Below are 23,733 nucleotides of genomic sequence, written 5' to 3' on the forward strand. Positions count from 1 at the left end.
CTTGGTGCGTTGTGCTGTGAATGGTTGAGTAGTGTGCTTTCATCCAAGTAAAAGCCTTTGCCTTTTCTAAAGTGCATGACTTGTCCTGCTTTAACCATGTTGACATTTATGAACATGTATCAGTATTATACTCAGCAATGAGAGTACTTGTAAGGAAGTCCTTGTGATAAACAGTGTAGAAGTACATAGACATCTAAATTCATAGAAAAGATTTTGAAAATGTAGGTCTTGCTTTGATTTTGTGCAGAAATGGAAACAAAGATTGTCTTTGCTTCCCAAGTCATAAAAAAGTTTTCATTCTGTAAATGCACCGCTTTAGTCAGGGTGTGCCTAAACCAGAATTGCTTTGTGTGTTTGTAGCTTTATATCTTTAATTATCTTAATTTTGTAACCTGTTTGTCCAGTTAAAGCTGAGCTGTGTTACCTTGGCTGTCAGGGAGGGGGGGTGGGTGGTGGCTAAGAACATGAACACAGTATTTTTGGTATTCTTTTGTTCAACTGTGGCATTCAATAATGTGTCTGATTCCTGAGTTTAGAAGCATTCTCTAAGTATTACAAAGACCTGAAGATATTGAAGGAAAATGCAAAGGACCTCTGCTGTTTTTTCAGAAGAAATGCATGTAGGCAAATCTGTAAAGTTTTCAGTGTTTGGACCATATTTCCTTTTTAAACTATCTAATATAGAACTGTTGAAAGTCATTTCTTACCTGTTTGGAATATTACTTAATACAACTTTATTAATGAAATAAATTTCAGTAGCTGTATTTTATGTTGTGCAAGTTTTCCCTGTTTAAAACTACGATCTTCTTTATTTTTTAAAAAATGTCTCTGCAGGAGTACAGATCAGAAAAATCTCTTGAAGAGCTTAGTAAACTAGTGCCTCCAGAATGCCATTGGTATGTAGTTTTGTCCTTTAAGTCCTAAAGTAAATCATAAGAAGTTTAATCTGAAATGAGTAAATGGGCAAGACTACTGAACTTAGTTCCTTTGTGTCAAGTTTTTGTGCTACATAGAACACACTTTGCTTTTGCTCATTTTAAAGATTGTTTTATGAGCCTAAACCACTGTGTGGTTGTGTCTTTGAACCCTTCCAGTGGTGTTACTGGTGTGTAAGCTTTCAGAAACAAGCAGCGAGTTAGAAATATTTTGCTGAAATGTGTAGTATTGCAGAGTGCAATGGTGTGAATGCTTTTCTCAGCCAAAATGCCAGAGAAGTCACTCTCACTGCTCTTTGTGCCTACAGTGTGCGAGAAGGTCGGGTGGAACACACACTTGCAAGAGATTTAGTGCCAGGGGATACAGTGTGCCTGTCAGTGGGAGACAGAGTCCCAGCTGATCTACGGTTATTTGAGGTATATTCCTAACTTGGATTTAATATTTAGTAACTTTATTTTCTGTGGGACAGAGGGGACGGGAAGATATCCACTGAGTACTGAAGTGCAGTAAGTGTTCTTGTTTGGAGTTCCCAACTATCTTGATAGAAAATTCGATATAATTACTTTTCAAATGTCACAAACATTCTTAACCAATGTATGTAGTTTCTTACTATAGGACAGGAGAAAGCATTTTCAAGAATACATTATATATAAAATTGAAAAATTCTATCTTTTCCCTCCTACTGTTAAATATGTTGTAAAAACATTGTTTTCAGTCTGAATGCTAAGATATTTTGACATCTAGTTGAAGGTGGTTTTCACTCTTTATTTGCATTAAATTTTAAGGCGTAGTTCCACTGTTCTCCAGTAGAAAAACTTGTGAAATTGTGCTGGTGTAATCTTTTCTCTCTGACACTTTTTCATTAGTGTGTGTTGTTGTATCTTCTAGTGGTATTAGCACTGCTAGAAGTGCTTGAGTTGAAGCATTTGCACTATAGCAGTACTTGAACATTCTCTAAAAATGAAGAGGAATGTATATATATGTATATTCATCTGTCATATTTTGGTGGTTTTAGTTGAATAATGTTATTTTTCTGTCAGATTGGGCATCCTCAGTTTGCTCAGTATCTGGGCTATCTGTCCTGATAAAGTAGTGTCTAGATATAAAAATCTGTATGTCTAGGTTATCCACAGCTGATAGTTAATTAATCAGTGTTCGTTTCATAGACAAATTCTTAATTAACTAGTTTCTTGACAAATTTGTTTGGATTGTATTGTTGGCCCCTGTAGTATAGTTGAAACTTGAGTGGGTTTATTTTTTACAGCTGCAAGCACTCTGCTTCCCTTGGCAATTGTGCAGTCCCTGCATTGTTATGAAACTGCTGGTGCAGCAGCACCTACTTTCCTGCTCATATCTGATACCATGCTATGATAGCAGCCTGCTCAGGCCTCTTGCAAAGCAAAGCAGAAATGGAATTACAAGTTTCTCAGCTGTCTGCAGCTCTTCACTAGATGAGAATTTTTTCCATTGTAAACTATTCTTGCAGATCATTTGAAAATAAGAGCATGTCATCTTATTTTCCTATGGTGTCTACTGGGCATTGCTACAGGATGGTGGGTTTTAAGAAGAAATTATATGGAGATCACATTTTCAGAGAAAGAACTAGATTTCTTCTGCGTGTTCTCACTGATGCTGTCCTAGAAAACTGTAGAAGTGATAACTGGGCACTATTTGCTTTGGGAAGGCATTTGTACAAGTGAAAACTTTTCTTCACTGGTCTGATTTTTTGGGAACAGTCTTGATTTTTTAAATGAATTTGCACATCTTTTCTGGCCTGGGTTTTTTCTGTATGTTAATGAGTGGTCCATCAAGTTTTCTGGTCATCTTCTCTAAAGCCAGCATATTGAATCAAAAAGAAACATACCTGTAACAGTGTAGACTTGAAACACAATTCCTTTTGGTAGTGGTGATAAATATTTCAGAGCTCATGGCTAAGTTTGAACAGTACCCAAGTGACATCTTCCATCTTTCACTCTGGTGAGAGCTTTGTAGGAGTGCTTGTTGCTCTGTTGATCCTTAAAATATTGATATGTCTTCTTATCATATTAATAAATTGGTTATATTTTAATGGTCAAAATTGTGAAACTTACCATTACACTTCCAAATACTTACAAAATATTGTCATGGGTTTTTTTTACCTATTTTGTTTTCACAGGCTGTGGACCTCTCTATTGATGAATCCAGTCTCACAGGTGAGACAGCTCCTTGCTCTAAATCTACAGCTCCTCAGCCAGCAGCAACCAATGGAGACCTTACTTCTAGGAGCAATATTGCTTTCATGGGGACATTGGTCAGATGTGGAAAAGCAAAGGTAAAAACATTATTGAGAGACAATATGTTCCATGTTTTAACTATTTGAAGGCAATTCTTACTTTTTAAGTTTACCTCCTGGTGATTAGTGTGATACTTGCACAGCTTTTCTCACTGCTGCTTTTTCATACACTAGTTCAATAAGTAACCTGTGGCCATGAGAACTCAACTTCACAGGGAGCAGATGATGTGAAACTCCTCTGTCTATGCTGTGGTGTTTTACTTCTAGAGCTACACTCATGTGTTTGAAAATGTGTAACAGAAGATAGGGTTCTGGCTAGCATTAGATGTTACCAGTTTCAGTTTTGCTACTGGTAGTTAGTAAGTACTTCAGCAGTGCACAGAAAAGCAATTTGTTTTACTGAGGCAAAAGGTTTTTTAGGAAAAAATCCCTACTTGTGACAAGAACTAATTCTATAAACCAAGTTAAATTTTTTATTTTATATTTATGCTAAATGGCATTTACCCATGATTGGAGTCAAATCTGTCAATAACAACAACTAACATTAAACTTCAGATTTGATTTGGTTTATCTTTATGTTGTTTTTTGGTTTTTTTAGGGGATAGTTATTGGAACAGGAGAAAACTCTGAATTTGGGGAGGTTTTCAAAATGATGCAAGCAGAAGAGGTAAGAGAAAATATTTAGAAGCAAAGACATAGTTTGAAAGTGTGTATCTCATTCATTAAAACTTTGAATTTATTCTGTAGAAACTTAGTTAAACATACATTGCTTTCAGTGTTTCCCTTTTCTCCCTTTCCTTCTTTTAGCTCTTGGACATGAATGTAATAATTGAATGCAGTGCAACAAAATATCCATAGCTGAGCTAAAGATACTAAATGTGAATATAATGCTCTGCACCTGTCTAAATATTTACATAGCTTTCTCTTTTGCTAAATTGAGTTTTCTGTAGATGATTAAAAACATTCCTTCTGAAATATAACTGGCTTTCCTGGGCCCTAATGCCTGTATTTTGAAAATCAGTTTTATTCTTGCTCCCAAGAGCTTTTTTGGTCTTGGAGGAAGTGCAGTAGCTTGTAGTTGGCATGATGTTTTGTTTTTTTAATGAAATTTTTAATAAGTCATTTTATATTAGATTTATTGCAGGTATCACAAGGCCCTAGAAGAATATTTCTAATAAATATTTGATTTAATTGAAGTATTTTTGAATCTCAATGAATTCTGTGGAAGAACTGTCTGTTTTCCTAAAGTAAATGTATGGAAACATAGGGTATAACTGCATTTTATTCACTGACTGCCTTGAATTTTGCATCTGTGAAGTAAAATGTGGTGCAGTTGATTTGTTAACTGCTGCTTGTTTGCCATTCATCAAGGCTCCAAAGACACCTCTGCAGAAGAGCATGGATCTCTTGGGAAAACAGCTTTCCTTGTATTCCTTTGGTATAATAGGTAAGATAATTTATGTAAAATAATTGCAAAAGATTATCTAAAGGAAACTAATGTGAAGGCTTGGGAAATGGAAGACTAAATCTCTAAATTTTGGCTCCTGATTTCATTGGTCACTTTGAGTTCATGTCACTAGTGATGTGAAAATTGCATAATGTTACATAACTCTAATCATAAAGGTGTTCACTTGCTTCTTCCTGCAAATGTACTTTACTGACTTTTTGTCCTCCAAATGCTTCCTTTTAAATTACAATGTGTCTTGGATTCTGATTCAAGGTGTGCTCAAGTGAGTGCCTTAGTTAAAGATATGATTGGGCAACTTGACTGGCTAAAGCTCTCTTCATCTTTGCTGTACTAATGGAATCATGACAATGAAATAAATAATTTTTTGTAGGTAGTGCAGTCATAAGCTTTTTTCTGGTTATTTGAATATTTTCTGTAGCCCCATGAGGCTACAGTTCTTGCTGGTTTTACATTTATCCCCTTGACTGTTTTCTTTATAGGAGTTATTATGCTAGTTGGCTGGTTGCAAGGAAAACATATCCTTGATATGTTCACAATTGGTGTGAGGTAAGATTTATGTTATGAGATAATGCAGATCGTTCATTGCAGCAAGTGTTTGAAAGCTAGTGATCTATTTCATAAATATGCTTGCATACGCTGCTCTTAACTTCATGGAATTCAAAATGAAAATAGAAAAGAAAATTCTTACATATTTTTAATAATGCAGTGTGTTCCTGTTAGTCTCTTAAACTTTATATTCATATGGTGATTTCTGAGTGTCTTGTGGAACATCTGCAAACAGGCAGTAGAGTTCTATAGTTTGAATTTTTGTTGCTGAGTAAATAAAGTAGCTGTAATTTTACAAGGCATATGACAAAGTTATTGCAAGCTTTGTCATGTAGTTCAATAACTCAACTTCTGCTATATTATACAAACTTAATCCCAGTGTTTTTGCTGAGAACAGCACTGAATTTAGATGGTCTAGCTCCATACTCCTAGAAAAGTTGTTGGCTTGCTGATTGCATGGGCATAAGTGCTGTGCTGTAGGGTTTCTTCAAGTGACAGGATCAGATTCTGAAGAATTATACATTTGTGGAGGGGAGAAAAGAAACCCAGGAACTGCATCTTTGAACATTTACACTGTCAGCAAGTTTATTTGTTTGTTTTTTAAATGACCTTCAAGGCCATTCCCTCAATTTGCTGCCACATCATGATCTGGCAGTAATTGTGGATCAGTGGTGGCATTTCCCAGTTCTGTTTAGTGCTGACTACACTTATTCTTCACAATCTGGGCTGCTTTATGCAGCCCTAATTAGTGTTTTGTGTAGGCAAAACAGATGTACAATTGATTTCTCCCTTTCCCCTACATTTCTTCATACTCTTGCATAAATAATGAGTAAAAATGATCTAATTTATTTCATATGTTGCTGTCTTCAGCGGGTTTCTTATAATGAATGCTATACAGCTAGAATCACATGGTGACTCCTTCCTTTCTGTTTTAATCTCAGTGACCAGTCAGCTACAGAAACAATGGTCTGAATTGTAAATTCATCACTACTGTGCATATCTGTGTGACATTTGAAAACAGATTTGAGTATTTACTTTCATTACAGTTTGGCTGTAGCTGCAATCCCTGAAGGCCTCCCAATTGTGGTAACGGTGACACTGGCCCTTGGTGTGATGAGAATGGTGAAGAAACGGGCTATTGTAAAAAAGCTGCCTATTGTTGAAACTTTAGGTATGACTAACTTAGAGATAATGTTTTTGATTTAAATGTTAGGAAATATTGATCACCAATGAGGAAAACAAAGCAGGTATTTTTATTTTGCTAGCAGTGTGTTGGCAACATGAAAATATTCCTGAATTTAATGTGTGTTACCGTGGAGCAATGCAGGGAGATGTTTCTGTGGGCCTTCTAACTATTTCTTTTGAAGAAAATAAACAATCTCCCACTTAATAGCATGCCATGCCAGCAATACACTAAACTGATTGTTTGCTGTAAGATGTTCTTGTTATAAGACTTGTAAAATGTTTTTTAATTTAAAACGTTTTGTATAAATTTAGGAATGATTTTGGCAGTTGAAAACAAATCCATATTTGAATATTAGAAAAAGCTTTGTAATCATAATGCACCTTCAGGATTTTATGCTGCTCATATTAGAATGTAAAACCATTTAAAAACTTTAAAAACTCAAAGAAGTTCTGTATGCAGGTTGAGTCATGAAACATGTAAAGCACAGAACATGGAAAAGAAATAGAAATACTAAGTTAAATAAATCTGCTGCATTTGAATTCCTTTTTGCAATTTGAAGATTGTGACATTTTTTTCCCAATGCTTCTAGCAGAGTTTCATTAATGCTGCAAGGTTTTCTGTTGCTTGTACAGCTCCTGCTGTCATGTCCAGAAATGTCAAGATGTTGCAACAGTCTCTCAGAATCTCCATTCCAGAGTTAAAAAGGCATATGCAAATGTCACATTTTTGTAAGCTCTTCTAGCTTATTGAAATGTGCAGGTTTATTAGTGAGTCACGCTTGTGACGTACTAGTGCGATACTTGTGTGACACAAATATAGTGGCTAGTGTTAAATACATGTTGTACTTCTTAATGAAGAAGAATGACTTCTGTAAAGCAGGCTCCTAGTATTTCTCCTCACCAGGAATCACAGTTGAGATGTCAATTAATTGTAGCTTGAGGTACAGCAGAATAAAATAAAGGAGAGATAGTGAGTGGACACATTTTGTATAAATTGAGAATTTGGGATTTAAATTAGTTTGGAGGGTTTTTTTTTTTGTTTATTGGACAAACTCTCAAAGATCCTTGTACAATTATTCATTATTAGTTGAAAATTTGCTGTCTCTCACTTGTTTTTTTTCACAGATAGCTGCAATATTTCTAGAATTTTCTCAGCTTGTATACTTTTCTCTTTGCTAGCTACTTGGATTGTTCTAAACAAGAATTGTCTTATAAATGATATTTTGTTATTTCAGGTTGTTGCAATGTCATTTGTTCAGATAAAACTGGAACTCTGACAAAGAATGAAATGACTGTTACCCATATTTTTACTTCTGATGGGCAGCATGCTGAGGTATGTGGTGTGACACTTAGACTTGAATTTGCCTTTTTATTTTGTTGTATCAGCTGAAACATGCTGGACTATACTACAGGTAAAGCATCAGTTAAGAAAGCATAAATTTATTGTACTAAACTCCTGTCCCTCAGTTCATTTAGTATGCAGCCTTTGAGCTGTGCTGTCCAAGCCTTCTCTGGTTACAGAAGCAATTTTTATATATGTTAAGTTCTTAAAAGTTTTGGTGACTCTAGGTCACAAAGAATAAGAGACAGGTGCTAAGATACACAGACAAGCTGAGAGATTGTGTTTTTCTTCAGTACAGAAAGTTGAGGCTATTTTCAGGTATGAAGAAAACCCCTTAAAATTTGCATGTTCCAAACTTTTAAAGTGGAGATATCCAACTTTTTGCCTAAAAGACAGTTTATTGTGTGAACTATTCATACTGAATATGCACTGTCATTCTTGCTTTTTTGTAATGGATGGACTTGCAGGTGGGAGCAGGACATGAAACAGTGACAGTTGAGATTAGGGAGTTTCTGGGAAGACTGATGATGTAAATGCACAAAAGATAAGCAAAAGCAGCAAGGTGTGGAACTGGATATGGCTTCATAGGATTGTTTTAATCAGGTTCTTAAATTCTCAAACTCCTTGACCTGGGTTTTGTTTCCACAATAGAGTTAATAGATGGTCTTGTAATTTTATTCTGCAAGCAAAAACACTGGCTTTTTTTCACATTGTTTCCTATTATTTGCCCATATTTTCTTACATATCCTGAATATATAAGAAAATATGGGCAAATAATTGCCCATATTTTCTTATATATTTTTTTTTTATTGCTAGAAGTCTGTATGAATACTGCTACTAGCACAGTTGCATCTGGGTCAAATCGGTTCCTTTTTCCTAATTGAAAGAGAACTTAAAATGGCTGTGAACTGTATTAGATGTTAATACAGTTCTACAGCTGTAGATATGAGAACATTTTTAGGATCCTAGTAGGATGCCTGGGTTTTATGCACTAAAAATACAATTTTACTGGTTTTAGCACCTTTCTGAGGTATAACTGAGAGGCTGTTCAACTGTTTCCTTTTTTTTTTTAATAACTCGATGGAAGTAGGACTCTGCTCTGTAATTCCGTTCCCTGCAGGGGGTATGCATTATTAATCAGGGTAGAGAAAAACAGGAGGAAAAAGTTAGAAAGCAAAAGAAAGAGGAAAAATGAAAGCAGGCCTAATACTGTAAGGAAACAACATATACTACATTTATTTATGCTAAGGAATAAAATTGATAGTGTTAAAACAAATTAGTCTCTAATATATTTTATTGAACTCAGACTGTTGCTGCATTAGAAGCTGAGTAAGAAGAATTCATGCACACTGAGTAAAAGCAGCATTATGAATGGCCCTTTGAAATTCTTCAGTAGTTTAATATAAAAAGCTGAGAGCAGTTAACCTGGTGAACACTACATTGCATGCTGCCTCTGGCTGCTTGTCTTGCAGGTTACTGGAGTAGGTTATAACAGGTTCGGAGAAGTGATGCTCGATGGTGAAGTTATTCATGGTTATAACAACCCATCCATTAGTAAAATTGTGGAGGTAAGATCTTGGCAAAGAAAGGTGAGTTTTAACTGATGATGTAGCATGAGAGCTTTGAATGGCATTTACTTTGTGTTCTGTTTTCTCCCCTTTCCTTCCTCATCATTTAGGCTGGTTGTGTGTGTAATGATGCCTTGATTAGAAACAACACATTGATGGGGAAGCCAACAGAAGGGGCTTTAATTGCACTTGCTATGAAGGTGTGTACTTGATGGTGCTTTTTGGATTCATGGCAGGTGGGAAATGTGTAGAAATAATTCGTGGCTTTGTTTTTCTCATTTTCTTCTCTTTTGGATCTCCTAGATTTGTATTGCAACTGCTCATCTCCTATGTTTCTTTCTTGTAAATCTTGGGCATTCTGAAGGATCAGAAAAAAAAAAATTTACAAGTGAAGTAAAATCTCTATTTTCATCTTTTTGCACTTAGTACTGTTTTTTCACCTGCCACAAACTAATTTACCTCTTGAATATTGACTGTACTGTCTCTTTCCCAGTTTGACATTAGTAGCAGAGGGAAGTTGGTAACTGATGTATTGGTGACTGCAGGATTTATAATACCTCTCAAGTGCAGGGCTTTTGAATTGTAGACACTGTCCTGAAGTGTTTGGGTTCTTTTCTGCTGGGGAGGGAAGGGGGGTTGTTGTTGGTTTTTTGTATAATGCTGTGACACACTGTTAGAGCTACTGAGAAATGTAGCAAGGCTCTTGCTGAAGCCTGAAAGAGGTTTCTAGGTGTTTTCAGTGCTAGTTTGCCAAGTCCAACTAAATTGGAACAGTGTGCTCAAAAGGCAACTTTGGAGATGAAATTGTTCTTTAATTAAGTGATGTTTGCTAACTAAGGTATTTCAACAAGTCATCAAATTTCATACCTGTTTGAAAAGAAAAGGTCCTGACATTGTGGTGGTGCTTCTGTTTTATACAGATGGGTTTAGATGGAGTCCAGGAAGACTACATAAGGAAGGCTGAATATCCCTTCAGCTCAGAGCAAAAATGGATGGCTGTTAAATGCATTCACAGAACACAGCAGGTAAACTTCAATCAGTTTCCATGAGCACTGGCTCTGTAGAATGGTTATCTACCTTGTTTAATATCTTCATTTTTCGCTTCAGAAGTTTTGGAAGGCAGGCAGTAGTGCACAGTCCTTGAAATATGGCTTGATAATAGACACAGCTTTAGTTTCAAGCTTTGAAGTAGAGAAAAGGAATCACAAGAAATAATTTCCATAAAACACATCCTGGAAGATTATTTTAAGTGTTTTGAAAACTGAGACCTTAGCTATTTCTCCTTCCTTCTTCTTTCTTCTCAAACATCCAGAGCAATTCTGCCAATCTTCTGCTGTTCCAGTGATGCATAGTTACCTAAGAGCAAGAATATGCATTGATGTTCAATAGTAAAATTTCATTTGTTTTAAAACACAGGGTTTCTGGTTTGATGCAGACATCACATCTCTAGCATTGACAAATTTTATTGATGTTAACATTGGCATGGATTATCAAAAAAAAGCCACTTTTTTAATCTCTTTTTCTGTCTTCTGATACTTTCACATTCATGTGTGCATTCATGTTTAATTTAGAGCCATATAAATATTTTTGTTACAAGTATTGACATAATCACTGCCAGTCTGGTAACTGGAGCCTCCTAGACAATATGTGCAACAGACCTTATATTGGATTTATGAAAAAAATCTTCCAGTACTTTAGATCAAAACCAGCCTTGCTGACAGTATTCACGTATCATTGTAAAATCTGCTTTGGAAAGAAAGCATTTGACTCCTTTTAGGTTATATTGTTGATTATCCATGCCTTTTGTAAAGAGCAGAAATTGGTATAAGATTTTAATTAATGTAAAGACTTACTGTGTCTGTGTTTGGAATCAGCAATTTTTAAAAAATGTTGGAAAATTGATACCAGATGGAAAAGGAACATAAATTATTTGAAGACTAAGAAAATACAGTGAATTTAGAAACTTGGAACTCTCTTAAGCCTGTCATTAAAGATTGAGGTAACTTGACAGCTGTGCATATGAATAACTTCACAGGAAGAAAATAGGTATATTAAAAAAAAACTTTTTAGTTCAGCTGGAGAGAAAGATGAGTGATCAGTGATTGGAAATTTAGTTGAGGCAGCAGTTCTTAATGGAAAGTGGGGGAGGAGAAGGAATGAGTTGATTTAGCATTGGAGTTAAGTGTTTGAGGTAGCTGGTGGACTCTCAGTCCCATGATATCATCATATCAAGGCTAAATGGATATCTGGAAAATATTAGAGTTACTAGGCCTTGTGCATGAATGGAGGGGTGTTTAATGACCTGTGCAGCTGGTCTGATGAGGAGCTTAAGGTCTTTCAGGTCTAATGTCCTGTGTAGGTTGAATTTCTGTCCTTTGCATGGCCTCTTAGTCTGTAAATTGTGACTTGCAGTGCCTGTGTCTGATGTGTTCTCAAATGAGGTATTGATTGTTAGCTTGGCTCTTTTGACTTTACCACTCTTGAATTTACACTGTCTAGAGAAGAACAGATTTTTATGTTTAGCAGTGTAAGTTTGATTTGCATTATGTTCTTAAGATTGTTAACCAAAGTACACATGTCATTCTTAGGTATCCATGTGTCTCTGTACTTGTGTATGTGTAGTTATGCATGCACACATGTGCACACAACAGCTCTTTTTTCTTTTAGGACAAACCTGAGGTTTGCTTTATGAAAGGTGCTTATGAACAAGTCATTAGATACTGTACATCCTATAACTGTAAGGGACAGAGCCTACCCCTGCTGCAGCAGCAGAGAGAGCAATACCAGCAAGAGAAGGTGTCTATGGGTTCTGCAGGGCTTAGAGGTAAGGCTGTTTCAAAAGTCTCTCAAAATATCAATTTCATTTAAATGGCACTGCTTGATGTTAAAAAAAGAAACCCTAAACCAACAACAACAAACAAGAGCAACCCAAAACGCTGGGATCTTCTTTTTTTCTTCTTTTATTTTTTTTCAGTAAGTGCCACTGTTGTTTAGTTTTTAGGCCTGTATAATACCATGATTAAACTGCAGAGGGTGAGAAAGGGCACTGTTGCTTTCTGTCATCTCTTGTCTGTGACCATAACTGAACAGTATGTTGCTACTTAATGGTTTCCATGCCTTATTATAGATACCTATGGGGTTTTTTTAAATGTGAATGTGTTTATTTGTCATTACTTTGGCTCCTGTCACCTTCATGACTGCAGGTCAGGAGATGCCATTAGAATTGTCTTCTGTGTTAACAAGCTGTATAGAATTTTAGATAAAACAAAATATTTTTCACAAGGTGATTGACAAGAGTTGATTATGGACCAGGATTATACATGACTGGCTTTCTTTGGCCTCTCTAACGAGATCTCTAGGCTGTTAAGTCCATGCACAGCTCTTTCATTTTTTAAACTTTTTTTTATTTTTAAAGGGAGGGGTACTCTGTGGCTCATCAATTCCTAAGATACAAATTATTACAAGCTGAGAGGATATGCTAGGAGTGGTATTTTTTTGCTGTTTTATTTGAACAGTCATTTGTTCTGTCTGTCAAAAAAATCAAGGGTAATGTTTTGAAAAGAGCAAACTTGCTTTTTCCTTACAATTCTAATGACATTTAAATATATTTGAATTAAGAATCCTACTTGAAAAGACATTTCAGAAAATATTCAGCATGTACTCAATGAAATCTGCCTCTCAAAAGGTAAAAGAAAAACTAAAGCAGAAAATAAATATGTTAAATGATCCTCCCTTTCATCCTAGTGCATAAAAGAAATGCACAGAGAAATCACAAAGCTAGATGTGGTTCTCTTTCTACACAGTCAAAATATAAATACTCTCAGATGAGAATAAATAGGAAAGTTGTCTTTAAAACCTGGCTGTTTAGTAAGGAGTTCTTTAGAGGACAAGAGTGTACATAAGTAGGCTATTGTGAATGCTCAGCATTGCTACTACCAAGGTTCAAAAAAAGGAAAATATCAATTCCAGCCCTTTGCTTTATGCTGTCCTGTTAGTTAAACAGTTGTTTTAAATGCTGATGTAAACATTAATTTCAAATGTTCAGATTTTTATTTCTTTTTCTTCTTAAAGTTCTGGCCTTAGCTTCTGGTCCTGAGTTAGGACAGCTGACTTTTTTGGGGCTTGTGGGAATAATCGATCCCCCACGGACTGGTGTGAAAGAAGCTGTTACTACACTCATCACCTCAGGAGTTGCAATAAAAATGGTTACTGGAGATTCACAGGAAACTGCAGTTGCCATTGGTATGAACAGTTCCTTCCTTTCATATTTTCTTGTTTTCTGTTTAGCTCATTCTTAGGAAGTCTGTGTATTATGTCTTTAACATTTGTGAATTCTGTATTTTGGATTAATGTATGGCATAGTGGAATTAGCAGGAAAAAAGACCCAAAAACCGCACCACCTTAGCCTGAAGTGATACTTTGGTTTCAGCTTGAATAGCAGCTTTTCTAGTTTGGTAATATGACTTTGGCTGTTTGAAACTGTATTTTTTTCATGTTGTTTACTTATTACATATGCTTGATTTCTGATTCTTACTGTTACACCAGCACCCTGCTTACCCTCAGCTTTGGGTGCCTGTCTCTGACAGCAGGGATGAGCTAAAAGAGCCAGTGACAAGGGATAACTGTATGGCACTTCAGTGCTATCTAGTAGTTTTGTCCATATAACTAAGTTTGAACCCTAAGTATTAGTAATAAATATTTAAGCAAACTACTGAACTTCTTTTTACAATACAGTGCGTTAAAGAACAAGCACTTTAGCCAGAATAAGATTTCTTAACAAACAGGATGATGGATGATGATCATTTCAATGTGCACATGAAGAGTATACCCCCAAACTCAGAGTATTTTATCATAGGTTTTTTTTTTTCTTTTCCTTGTCTCCCTCGTGTTATTTTTCATTTTCTGTCATGTTATTTTTGAACTTTGAGTTCTTTGATACAACTGAACTTCTCTATTTGTTTATATGACACCTGACAGAATCAATTACAGACCTTTATACCTAAAAAGACTAAGCAAATAAATATCTGATTTAGGACAGACTTTGTAGCATGTTGTTGTTTCTCAAGAGTTCGTGTAATTTACTCCAACATACTGAACCAATAATGTAGTAAGATGTTCTGCTCCAGGCATTTCAAATCTGAAATGCTTCAGAAAATATTAGGATTTTAAAAAATAATTGAGTACCTAATGTCTTAAAAGGGTAAATTATTATAATAAGGGGTTTTATGACTCTTTTACAGCTAGTCGACTAGGATTGTATTCCAAAAATTCACAAGCAATCTCTGGAGAAGAGATAGATGATTTGGATATTCAGCAGCTTTCTCAAATAACACCAAAGGTTTGTTTTGATAATACTACTTACTGAAATGTGGCAAAGGATGCATTTACATATTGAGAAATGCTTTTTTTCTGTGGCAAGCTAAAATATAATTTCTGAGTGACAAATAATATTGTTCTAATAAGTGTCTTTTGGTCTGACATAGGACCAATATGAAAATCTATATCGTTCAACTTATGCAGTTATCTTTTTAGATATAAAAAAATAAATTGCTTCTGGCTCTTTTAATGATTCAGGGTCTTTTTCTTTAACTTTCATTTTGCCATCTCTTACTGAACATCATCTTTTTGTATTATTAGGCCATTTTATTTCTGAGCAACTCAGTTCATTTATATAATCTAAGAGTCTGCATGTTCAGACAGTCCATTCTTTTGTAATTTGTAAGACTTGTCCATGTTCCTAATTATTTTGATCAATCTGAGGTCACTAGTTGGGAATTTTGAAAGGGTCTGTTAAGTTACTGCTTAATACTTTTTAGTTATTAAATAACTAAATGGATTAACCAATGTCCAGGTTATGAATGTGAAGACATAATCAAATGAAATAGAGGTTCAGGTTTAGCTAGGTTGCAAAATTCTTGCCTCAAAATGCTGCACTGTTTGCAAAGGACTGCAAAATTAGACTGCAGCATGCTTGAGCCTGGTGTAAGCAAGCCAAAAGCCAGTATTTGCAATCAAGAAATGTGCATGTCAGCTTTCTGTCTTTTCTTAGTGACTCACAGAAACTGGGGAAAAGCAGGAATTATGTAATTAGTAATTCTTGGTTTATGTGGTAATGCGTGTTCTTAAGGGCTGTCCACATTAAATAACTGAAATAGATACAAATTTACTTACAGGTTTGACCTTTGACCCAATTGCTTTTCTAGGTGTTTGCTCAAAATCTTACTGGGAATTTAAATCAACCAATAAGATTGATAGCTGTATACAATCTAAACTGATTGGTGACAAATGTAACTCTTCATCAGGCTTCTTGAAAAGGAAAAAATGCTAACTGTATGGAGATTATGGAAAACTAAATTCCACATGCTCAAATTTCAATTTACAGAGAAGTCCAGAGGTCAAGAAAAATCTGAAAATTGGTCCTTCCAAGTCAGAATTTTTGATTATCTTTAAGACTTCAATTGTTAATAAGGTGCTAAAAACTAGTAAAACTGAAATCTCCTGAGTAGCTGGTCACTTGTGCTGACAAGGAAAAAGGATGTTGATTGTAGAGTCAGCACCACAATTGCCTGCATGAATTTAGTCAGGAAGGCCAGCAGCAAGCCATTATACCTCAGTTGCTTCATTATTTTAGAAGGCTTTTAAATTGCACATTCTATCTTTAAATAAGTAGCACTAACTTTGTTTACCAGAACACACTTTGAATCTCCTCTAAAATTAATGATTTCACTCAGTTAAAAACACAGCTCACTGCTGTTTCAGCTTAAGAGCTAACAAGAATTCAGTTGGCCTTTGATTGTATTTTTTACCCTCTACCTTAAGAGAATCCAATGCAATTCTTTACATATCTGAAATTTTCACCACTACTTCTTTACTCTTTTAATAGGTTGCAGTATTCTACAGAGCCAGTCCCCGACATAAATTGAAAATTATAAAGGTACGTCTTAGAGAGGCTCAAATGCTGGACTGTTGCTGTGGGTATTGTCTGTGCTGCTGGTACTTAGACTGTAATGTGCTACAGTGTGTCAAGATGAAATCAAATATGCATCTGATTTGCAGTGAAGTGTACTTGAAAATATTACCTAGAAAAATGCATAGTGCCCACCAGGAATAGGTAGGTAACATTGTGCTTTCTTCCATGTAGGGAGCTGGGGATTGATTGTGATTTTGTGTCACGTTACAGTTGAATTGGCTAGGAGCTTGAAAGAACCATATTTCTGATGCTTGTCAGATGAGATAAAAGGGAATGAATTTCAAGCCATGTCTGTGGCAATGCCTCTATTCAGAAGTTAACAAAAGAAGGTTGCAAAGAAGAAGGGACTCAGTGTAACAATTGGAACAATCAGAAAAGTAACAATAAGGAGAAGTCAAAACACTGAGACCATAGGGATGCATGCAATACTTGTAAGAAGGTGATAATGGTAATATGGAAATACAATATCTTCTGTCTGTCTCTAGAGTTTTTTTTCTTTTGCCTAAAGGCAAATTTTAAATACCCTAGCTTTAAAATTTAGGCTGTGAATATATGAACTGAGGTTTAACCCAAAATCTTGTATGAAAGCTAGTTAGAACAGAAGCAGCTGCTTTTTTCTTTAGGACATTACAGTGCAACTATAAAAAATGGAGGAGGGGGAGCAGTGACACAAACCTTGTATCTAGAATAACTTTATAGGATGGATTATTTCAATCCCTAATCTAAGTTCTTTTCCCTCTCTTTAGTCCCTGCAGAATAATGGTGCTGTGGTAGCTATGACAGGAGATGGAGTGAATGATGCTGTTGCTCTGAAGGCTGCAGATATTGGTGTAGCCATGGGACAAACTGGAACAGATGTTTGTAAAGAAGCAGCAGATATGATCCTTGTGGATGATGATTTTCAGACAATAATGTAGGTGGCCTTTATGTACATATCTTGTACTCTATAACTTTAATGAGATGTTGCCTGGGTTAAACAAATAGAAGTTTCCCTGAACTTGTAAATGAGCTTGTAGCTGCTGTAAATGAGTTTTCTGCTCAGTCAGGAGTATTAGCATGCTTGGAAACATAACTGAGGTGAAATTGTGAGTCTATTAGCACTTAGTAGATTTCATTCAATTTTGTACTTCAGAAGCATAAAACTCATGAAAAAATGACAGAGCATTCCACTCAAAATTTAAAAAAATTACGTAGATCTCTGTTTGTTTTCAACTCTTAAATGTGGTGATTTCAGAAAAGGAAAAATATTAACTATTTAGATATCACAGGTGAAAATAGGTTATTAGTGTCTGGTAACCAGCTGTTTGTACTTGTTCATTTTTTAGTTGGTGTATTTCAAAATGAGCTTAGCTAAACTTAATCCTACTTTGACTTTAATTCATCTGACTTTTGAAGGTAGTGATTGTTGACAGAGCTGAACTGCTGTCTGGCAAAATAGCCTTCATTTTGAAATTATGCCTCAATCTCAGAACACATCAATTCCAAAGTATGACACTTAATCCTTGGGAAGAAGTGAAATGGAGAAGTACAGTATAAGAAAATCTACCTATGTAGCAGTGTGTCAGAAGATGATCTGAGGTTTTCACACTAATTCAGCCAAGAGAAATTTGCTGTTATGCAAAAACATAACAAAGAAGGGAATCTTTTTAACATAGGCAGAGGAGTACATAGGAAGAACATCTTTAGTAAGTACTTTACATGGGCTTGGTGAGCTTTTTGCTGGACTGTGTTATCCAATTTTGCTCGTGTCATCAGAAGAGTTCTCAATAGGAGAGAGAGTGATGAATACTAAGGAAAAAAAGAAGTATGAACTTCCATAGTTTTACACGTTTTCCCCTGTCTTTTAATTATTTCTGTTTTAAGTTACCAAAGGAATGCTGTTTAATTACTGGGGAAATGTAAGAAAAAAATCAGTTTTATTTGCAGCAAAGTAGGTGTGATTTAGGTACCAGAAAATCCTTTTTCACTGCAGTAGTTGTGATAATGTGATAGGCAAGTTGTGACACATGCTAGTTTTGAAGATGGTCGGTACATATTTCTTTCTGGTACAGGTAGAATACATGGACCTCTAAAGCCATGCTGTATTTCTGTGTTTTATTTTAAAGTGTGTGTGTGGGGAGTGGATGGCTGTTTGGATTTTGTTGTTTCTTTGTATTTTTTTAAAATTATCTGACTTGATTTAGAAGGATCAAGGATGGTGGTGAATTTTGAACATATAGGAGATCTTACTCTAATAATTGCATTTTCAAAGTTAAGCATTTGGAAAAATAACTTCTGATTATTCACAATCACAGAATAGTTTGGGTTCTTATAGTCAAGTTGAAAAACAATGACTGCCAAAGTTAAAAGAACCTCAGCTCTGTTTGCTTCTTGCTGGTTTTATTGGTGCTTAAATTAATAGCTTTTTTGGTTTGTCTTAAGCTTTTTTTAGCAGTAGATTAATTTGTCTTGTAATGTAGTCTTTGTTTTTAATTGCAGGTCTGCAATTGAAGAGGGTAAAGGAATTTATAATAATATAAAAAATTTTGTTAGATTTCAACTGAGCACGTAAGTTTGAAAAGCTGTCAGTATCAGAAGTTTCTTGTGAATGAATCAAAGCATGAAGCAGATGCATAAATTCATGTTAATACTGTAAATTTTGAGTCGGATGCTGACATACTGTGCTTTTGAGTTTTCACTATTTTGTGTTTGGTGGCTTGCTTTGTTTTTAAAGACCCAGAAGGCAGTGCAATAAACAGACATGTAACTTTGTCAGGGTTCTTCCTGTTGAGTTGTGTAAAGTGAGTTACTGAAGGGATCATAAGAAACAGCAGAGCTGCCTTTGGGTCCCTGTTTAAATGAGAAGCTCATAGTCAGTCCCTCCTTAACCAGGATGTGTATTCAAATGGAGGAAACCAGGCAATCAGGAGGGTAGTTCTTCTGAAATCCATGTAGTGGTTTGTGGAAGGAGCTAACTGTATGAAGCTGACTTCCTTTTCTGGCACACAAGGATTCATGTGCTAGCTACATGATGTGCATGTAAGGCAAGAGGACAAGAGTTTATTAAGTCTTAGTTTCAAATTTTTTGTGAGTTTATCTTATTGGATCTGGACTCAGAGACATGTTTTTTCTCTTCACCGTGTTGTTCATGTACTTTTTTGAAGCCTTCATGACATTTCAGAGTGGTCTGAAATTTGCAGAAGTTTAAAAAACAAACAAAAACACAAATCTAAAACCTCTAATAAAACAAACTCAAAAAAACCCCAATCCACAAACAACAAATACCACCCAAAAAAAACCCTCCAGAACAACACAAAATTCACAACAAAAACTCTCAGCACAACAAAACCCAGAAAAGACTATTTGTTTACCTGCATAAACACTGTAAGAAGTAGCATATACTTTGTCTTACCAGGTGTCCTAGTCTAGTCTTACGAAGACTACACTAGGAATCTGCTGCTGAAAAATAACTAAGCACAGATGTTCTAAGAAAGTGTGCTTACCTGTTTTTGATTAATCAGTTACCCTTTGGGTTTTTTTCTGTCCCTCTTTGCAGGGAGAGCATAATAGGGTTCAGTACAGTGCTAAATTTGGAATTATTGTAAGCATTACTTTCTTCTTCTTGGTTATGAAACCTCTTAATCTTGCACTGAGAGCAAGTAGTGCATACTTGTTTACAGAGGTTTCTAATGCTGAGCTTGCAGCCAGCTAATCTGTTTTTCAGTCTTTGGCCTGGCCTTCTCATCTTGCTAGCAATGAGGAGTGGTTGTAGGTATTTTTAGGGAGCTTGAGTAGTACCTTGCCTTGACTGACCAGGCAAACCAGGGACAGGTGCACAGAGTGAGTTTGTTTACATCAGGAGTGGAAAAGCAGTTTGTTTTTCAAAACCATGTTTAGAAGTTCGACTTTTGGCACAAGAAAACTATAGGACCCAGTCCCCCATAAAAAAAGTCAGTCAGGTGATGGTGAGTGATAATTCTGAACTGTTACCTAAAAGATTGGGAGGTCTTAAAATGCAAATTTGCTGCCTTTTTATTGCCAGAACAAAGCTGTTTTAAATATGGACTTTGTCGGAATGAGTATATGAAAGGATTTCATGCTCTACCTTTAAAGTTTGACTTATCAGTCATGATTCACACTGTCAAAATATGTATCCATTCTTACACAGTTGAAATGTTGATTACAAAGCAGTTATCAGTGGATCTTCAGAAATGTTCAATGCTGACAGTTGTAAAAATGGATTCTTTCAACAGGAGTATAGCAGCACTGACTTTAATCTCACTGGCTACATTAATGAACTTTCCTAATCCTCTCAATGCCATGCAGATCTTATGGATCAATATTATTATGGATGGACCTCCAGCTCAAAGGTAAGTAATTACTCTTAACTCTGTTAGGTTCTGTAGTCCTTTTATTTTAACAAGGGAAATGGTTGCTCATGAAGGGAACTGTGAAGTGTTAAACTTCAGTGAGATGTTTGAAAAATAGCAAACTCTTCTCTACAAGTCCCTGAAAGGTGGTTGTAGTCAGGTGGGGGTTGGTCTCTTTCTCTAGGCAGCAGCTGACACAACGACAGGACACAAGCTTAAGCTGTGCCAAGGGAAATGTAGGTTGGACATTAGGAAAAAGTATTTTTACAGAAAGAGTGATAAAGTACTGGAATTGTCTGCCCAGGGAGGTGGTGGAATCACCATCCCTGGATGTGTTTAAAATAAGGTTGGATGTGGCACTCAATGCCACGCTTTAGTTGAAGTGTCAGGGCATGGGTTGGATGTGATGATCTTCAAGGTCTCTCCCAACCCAGTTATTCTGTGTGAACTTTCTCTGTGAACTTCAATGTTTGTAGTATGTTTCTGTGTTAATTCTGTTTAGTTTGCTTTAGTATCTAATTATATGGGGGTAGCAGGGCTATCTAAAGACCCATGGATATGCCCATGAAACTTGCATGCAGGCTTCTGCCTTCCCTCTGGGTTCTTCCGCTGACCCCTCTTCACTGCAAGTAGATGGTGGGGTGAGAGATGGTGAGGGACTAGAATGAAATCCTCTTTTTTTCAATTTAAAAAATCTAATCCTTAAGTTAGAAGCAGAGAATTAGTTTTATGATGATAAAAATGTAAAATGTTCTTTTAATTGTTAGCCTTGGGGTGGAGCCTGTGGATAAAGATATTATTCGAAAACCTCCAAGAAATCTGAAGGACAGCATTCTGACCAAAAACCTGATTGTTAAAATACTGGTTTCATCAATAATTATCGTCTGTGGAACACTGTTCGTCTTCTGGAGAGAGGTATGACAAAAGTGCAAAAGTTAGAGCAGTAACAACCTAATTTAAAAGAAATCCTTTTTATACCAGCAGTTGAAATTCAGAGTTAATATGAACTTAGCAATGAGTTTCGGCCATGCTTATTTAATACTAGCAGAGTCTAGAGGAAGATTTTCAAAACAGTTGTTGAAAAGTAAAATACAGTTTTATCCCCAATGTCTATTTTAACATAGACTTTTTCAGGTTCCAAATCTACTTTGGAAACTTTGCCCATAGAAACTAATTACGTAAATCTTCTACCAGATTATTATGAAACAGCCATTTGACTTTGTTTTCCCAGTAGAGAAAAATGTTATGTGAGCATTTGGTAGTGCATCATAGAATTCCTGCTATTCCATGTGCTAGGATAAATGTTGGCCAGGAGGCTTCATTTAATCATAGCTTGGAATTACAAATTTTTATAAATTACAGGTGATTTCGTGTATGATTTAATAATTTAGCTTGGGGCAGACAACTTCCTTTTGCTTTCATTCCCTAACTGGTAAAACTTATTGTAGAATTATCGTAATAATTTTGTTTAATTGACTTTGTTTAATTGTGGAGGGTTTAAAGCATGCTAAAGCCGTTTCATTTTATTTTGTTGGCAGTTAAGAGACAATGTAATAACACCGCGAGATACTACCATGACTTTCACCTGTTTTGTATTTTTTGATATGTTCAATGCTTTGAGTTCTAGATCTCAGGTAAGTGATTTATACTGTCCATTTACCCAGTATTAACAGAATAATTAGTGTTTTCTTTGAGGGGAAGATCTTGCTGTGTTTGTGTCAAGTGTTTTTCCTACAGATTTACCTCACATCTGCTGTTAAGCTCAGAGTTTCATGTATTTACTAGGTAGGATTTCTTAAATTACAGGTAAATTATTACTTAATTTATTTACATGGTGGTGTCCTGACAAAAGCAGGAAAGTTGTTATTAAGAGCTGAAGTGTGATGGTCCTTTGTATTGCTGTGTATACTTGGTTGGTTTTTTCTCTTCCTGGAACTTCTGTCAGTTCAGCAGCCTTACCAGAATGTGAAATATCTTGAATGCCTTAGCTTTTATATTTTGTAATCCTAAACCCATAGTTCAAGGAAAATTCCTGAAACTGTTCTGTATTTTTTATCTGTGTATATTTTTTTCATTTTAAGGAAACAAGTCTGAAATTTTGTGATTGTATACATTACTACATTTACTGTAATTTGCAGTCTTACCTGTTTTGGAATAGTGTAGGGGTAACCTTTTTCTGATGATCTGTACTTATGGAATACTGAGATCAATATGCAAGTTCTTGACTATGAAGACAAGACTTGTACTCTATTTACCAGGGAGAAAATGCAATTAGCCTGTTCAAGAACTTGTTCTGGATTATCTAAAAGGTCAACAGTAATAGTTTATATTTTTCTAAAAGTCTGGATGAAAAGAAATTTTAGTTTCTTGTCTAGATTATTAAGATTACATATTATTGTAATCTTAATGTAACATATTTTTGTTTTTACAGACAAAATCTGTGTTTGAGATTGGACTTTGCAGTAACAGAATGTTCTGCTATGCTGTCCTTGGATCTATAATGGGGCAGTTACTGGTCATTTATTTTCCACCACTTCAGAAGGTTTTCCAAACAGAGAGCCTGAGTGTCTTGGGTAAGAACAGTTCCTTTTTCAAAACTGTCCATTATGGATTAATTTATAAATGTGGTGGGTGGTGGTTCTATAAGATCACTTTCTGGATGTTTGTACACAACAGGAATAAAAAGCCTGCTGATCCTTTTTGTTCTGTGGGTAGGGTTTTTGGGGGGTTTTGTTTGTTTCATTGATTTGGTTTTTAGTTTTTTTGAATTGTTCTAGATGTTTTCTTTAGGAACCATGATTTAAATGCATATGGTACAGAAACTGATCAGTGTGTTCTTAAATTTTTATAAAGGTGCATATTTGTTTGGGAGTTTTTAATGTAAATTTTGTGGCAGGCAAAATTATTGACTTAGTAGGTTTCTGATTACTGTTCATTTGACTAGTTCACAAATTTTTTCTCTAAATATAAACACCTTACTTAGAAATCCAGTCCTTTAATATTGATTGCATTGTCATAGGGTAAATAAACAGGAGGATTTTAAAAAGCTATAGATACATAATGCTGTTGGCAAAGGTTTATTACTTCTGTAGTTTTC

At 35.5% G+C, this 23,733-nt stretch overlaps 1 protein-coding gene across 7 annotated transcripts in view; it reads left to right on the forward strand.

The window, feature by feature from the left end:
• The window catches only part of ATP2C1 (ATPase secretory pathway Ca2+ transporting 1), a 62,497-nt gene that overhangs the window by 37,606 nt on the left and 1,158 nt on the right, over positions 1-23,733 (forward strand). For all 7 annotated transcript variants that reach the window (XM_018909653.3, XM_030235552.2, XM_030235790.2 and 4 more), the window contains 21 exons: positions 835-896; positions 1,244-1,352; positions 3,092-3,247; positions 3,807-3,875; positions 4,580-4,655; positions 5,156-5,222; positions 6,269-6,393; positions 7,643-7,740; positions 9,222-9,317; positions 9,428-9,517; positions 10,238-10,342; positions 11,985-12,141; positions 13,389-13,559; positions 14,558-14,655; positions 16,201-16,251; positions 17,034-17,200; positions 18,766-18,834; positions 20,520-20,636; positions 21,404-21,551; positions 22,175-22,270; positions 23,068-23,209. In XM_018909653.3, the coding sequence (XP_018765198.2) occupies positions 835-896; positions 1,244-1,352; positions 3,092-3,247; positions 3,807-3,875; positions 4,580-4,655; positions 5,156-5,222; positions 6,269-6,393; positions 7,643-7,740; positions 9,222-9,317; positions 9,428-9,517; positions 10,238-10,342; positions 11,985-12,141; positions 13,389-13,559; positions 14,558-14,655; positions 16,201-16,251; positions 17,034-17,200; positions 18,766-18,834; positions 20,520-20,636; positions 21,404-21,551; positions 22,175-22,270; positions 23,068-23,209 (2,269 nt within the window). The remainder of the gene's footprint in view (positions 1-834; positions 897-1,243; positions 1,353-3,091; positions 3,248-3,806; positions 3,876-4,579; positions 4,656-5,155; positions 5,223-6,268; positions 6,394-7,642; positions 7,741-9,221; positions 9,318-9,427; positions 9,518-10,237; positions 10,343-11,984; positions 12,142-13,388; positions 13,560-14,557; positions 14,656-16,200; positions 16,252-17,033; positions 17,201-18,765; positions 18,835-20,519; positions 20,637-21,403; positions 21,552-22,174; positions 22,271-23,067; positions 23,210-23,733) is intronic.

This window comes from Serinus canaria, chromosome 2 (assembly GCF_022539315.1).
Source record: "Serinus canaria isolate serCan28SL12 chromosome 2, serCan2020, whole genome shotgun sequence".
Taxonomy (NCBI): Eukaryota; Metazoa; Chordata; class Aves; order Passeriformes; family Fringillidae; genus Serinus; species Serinus canaria.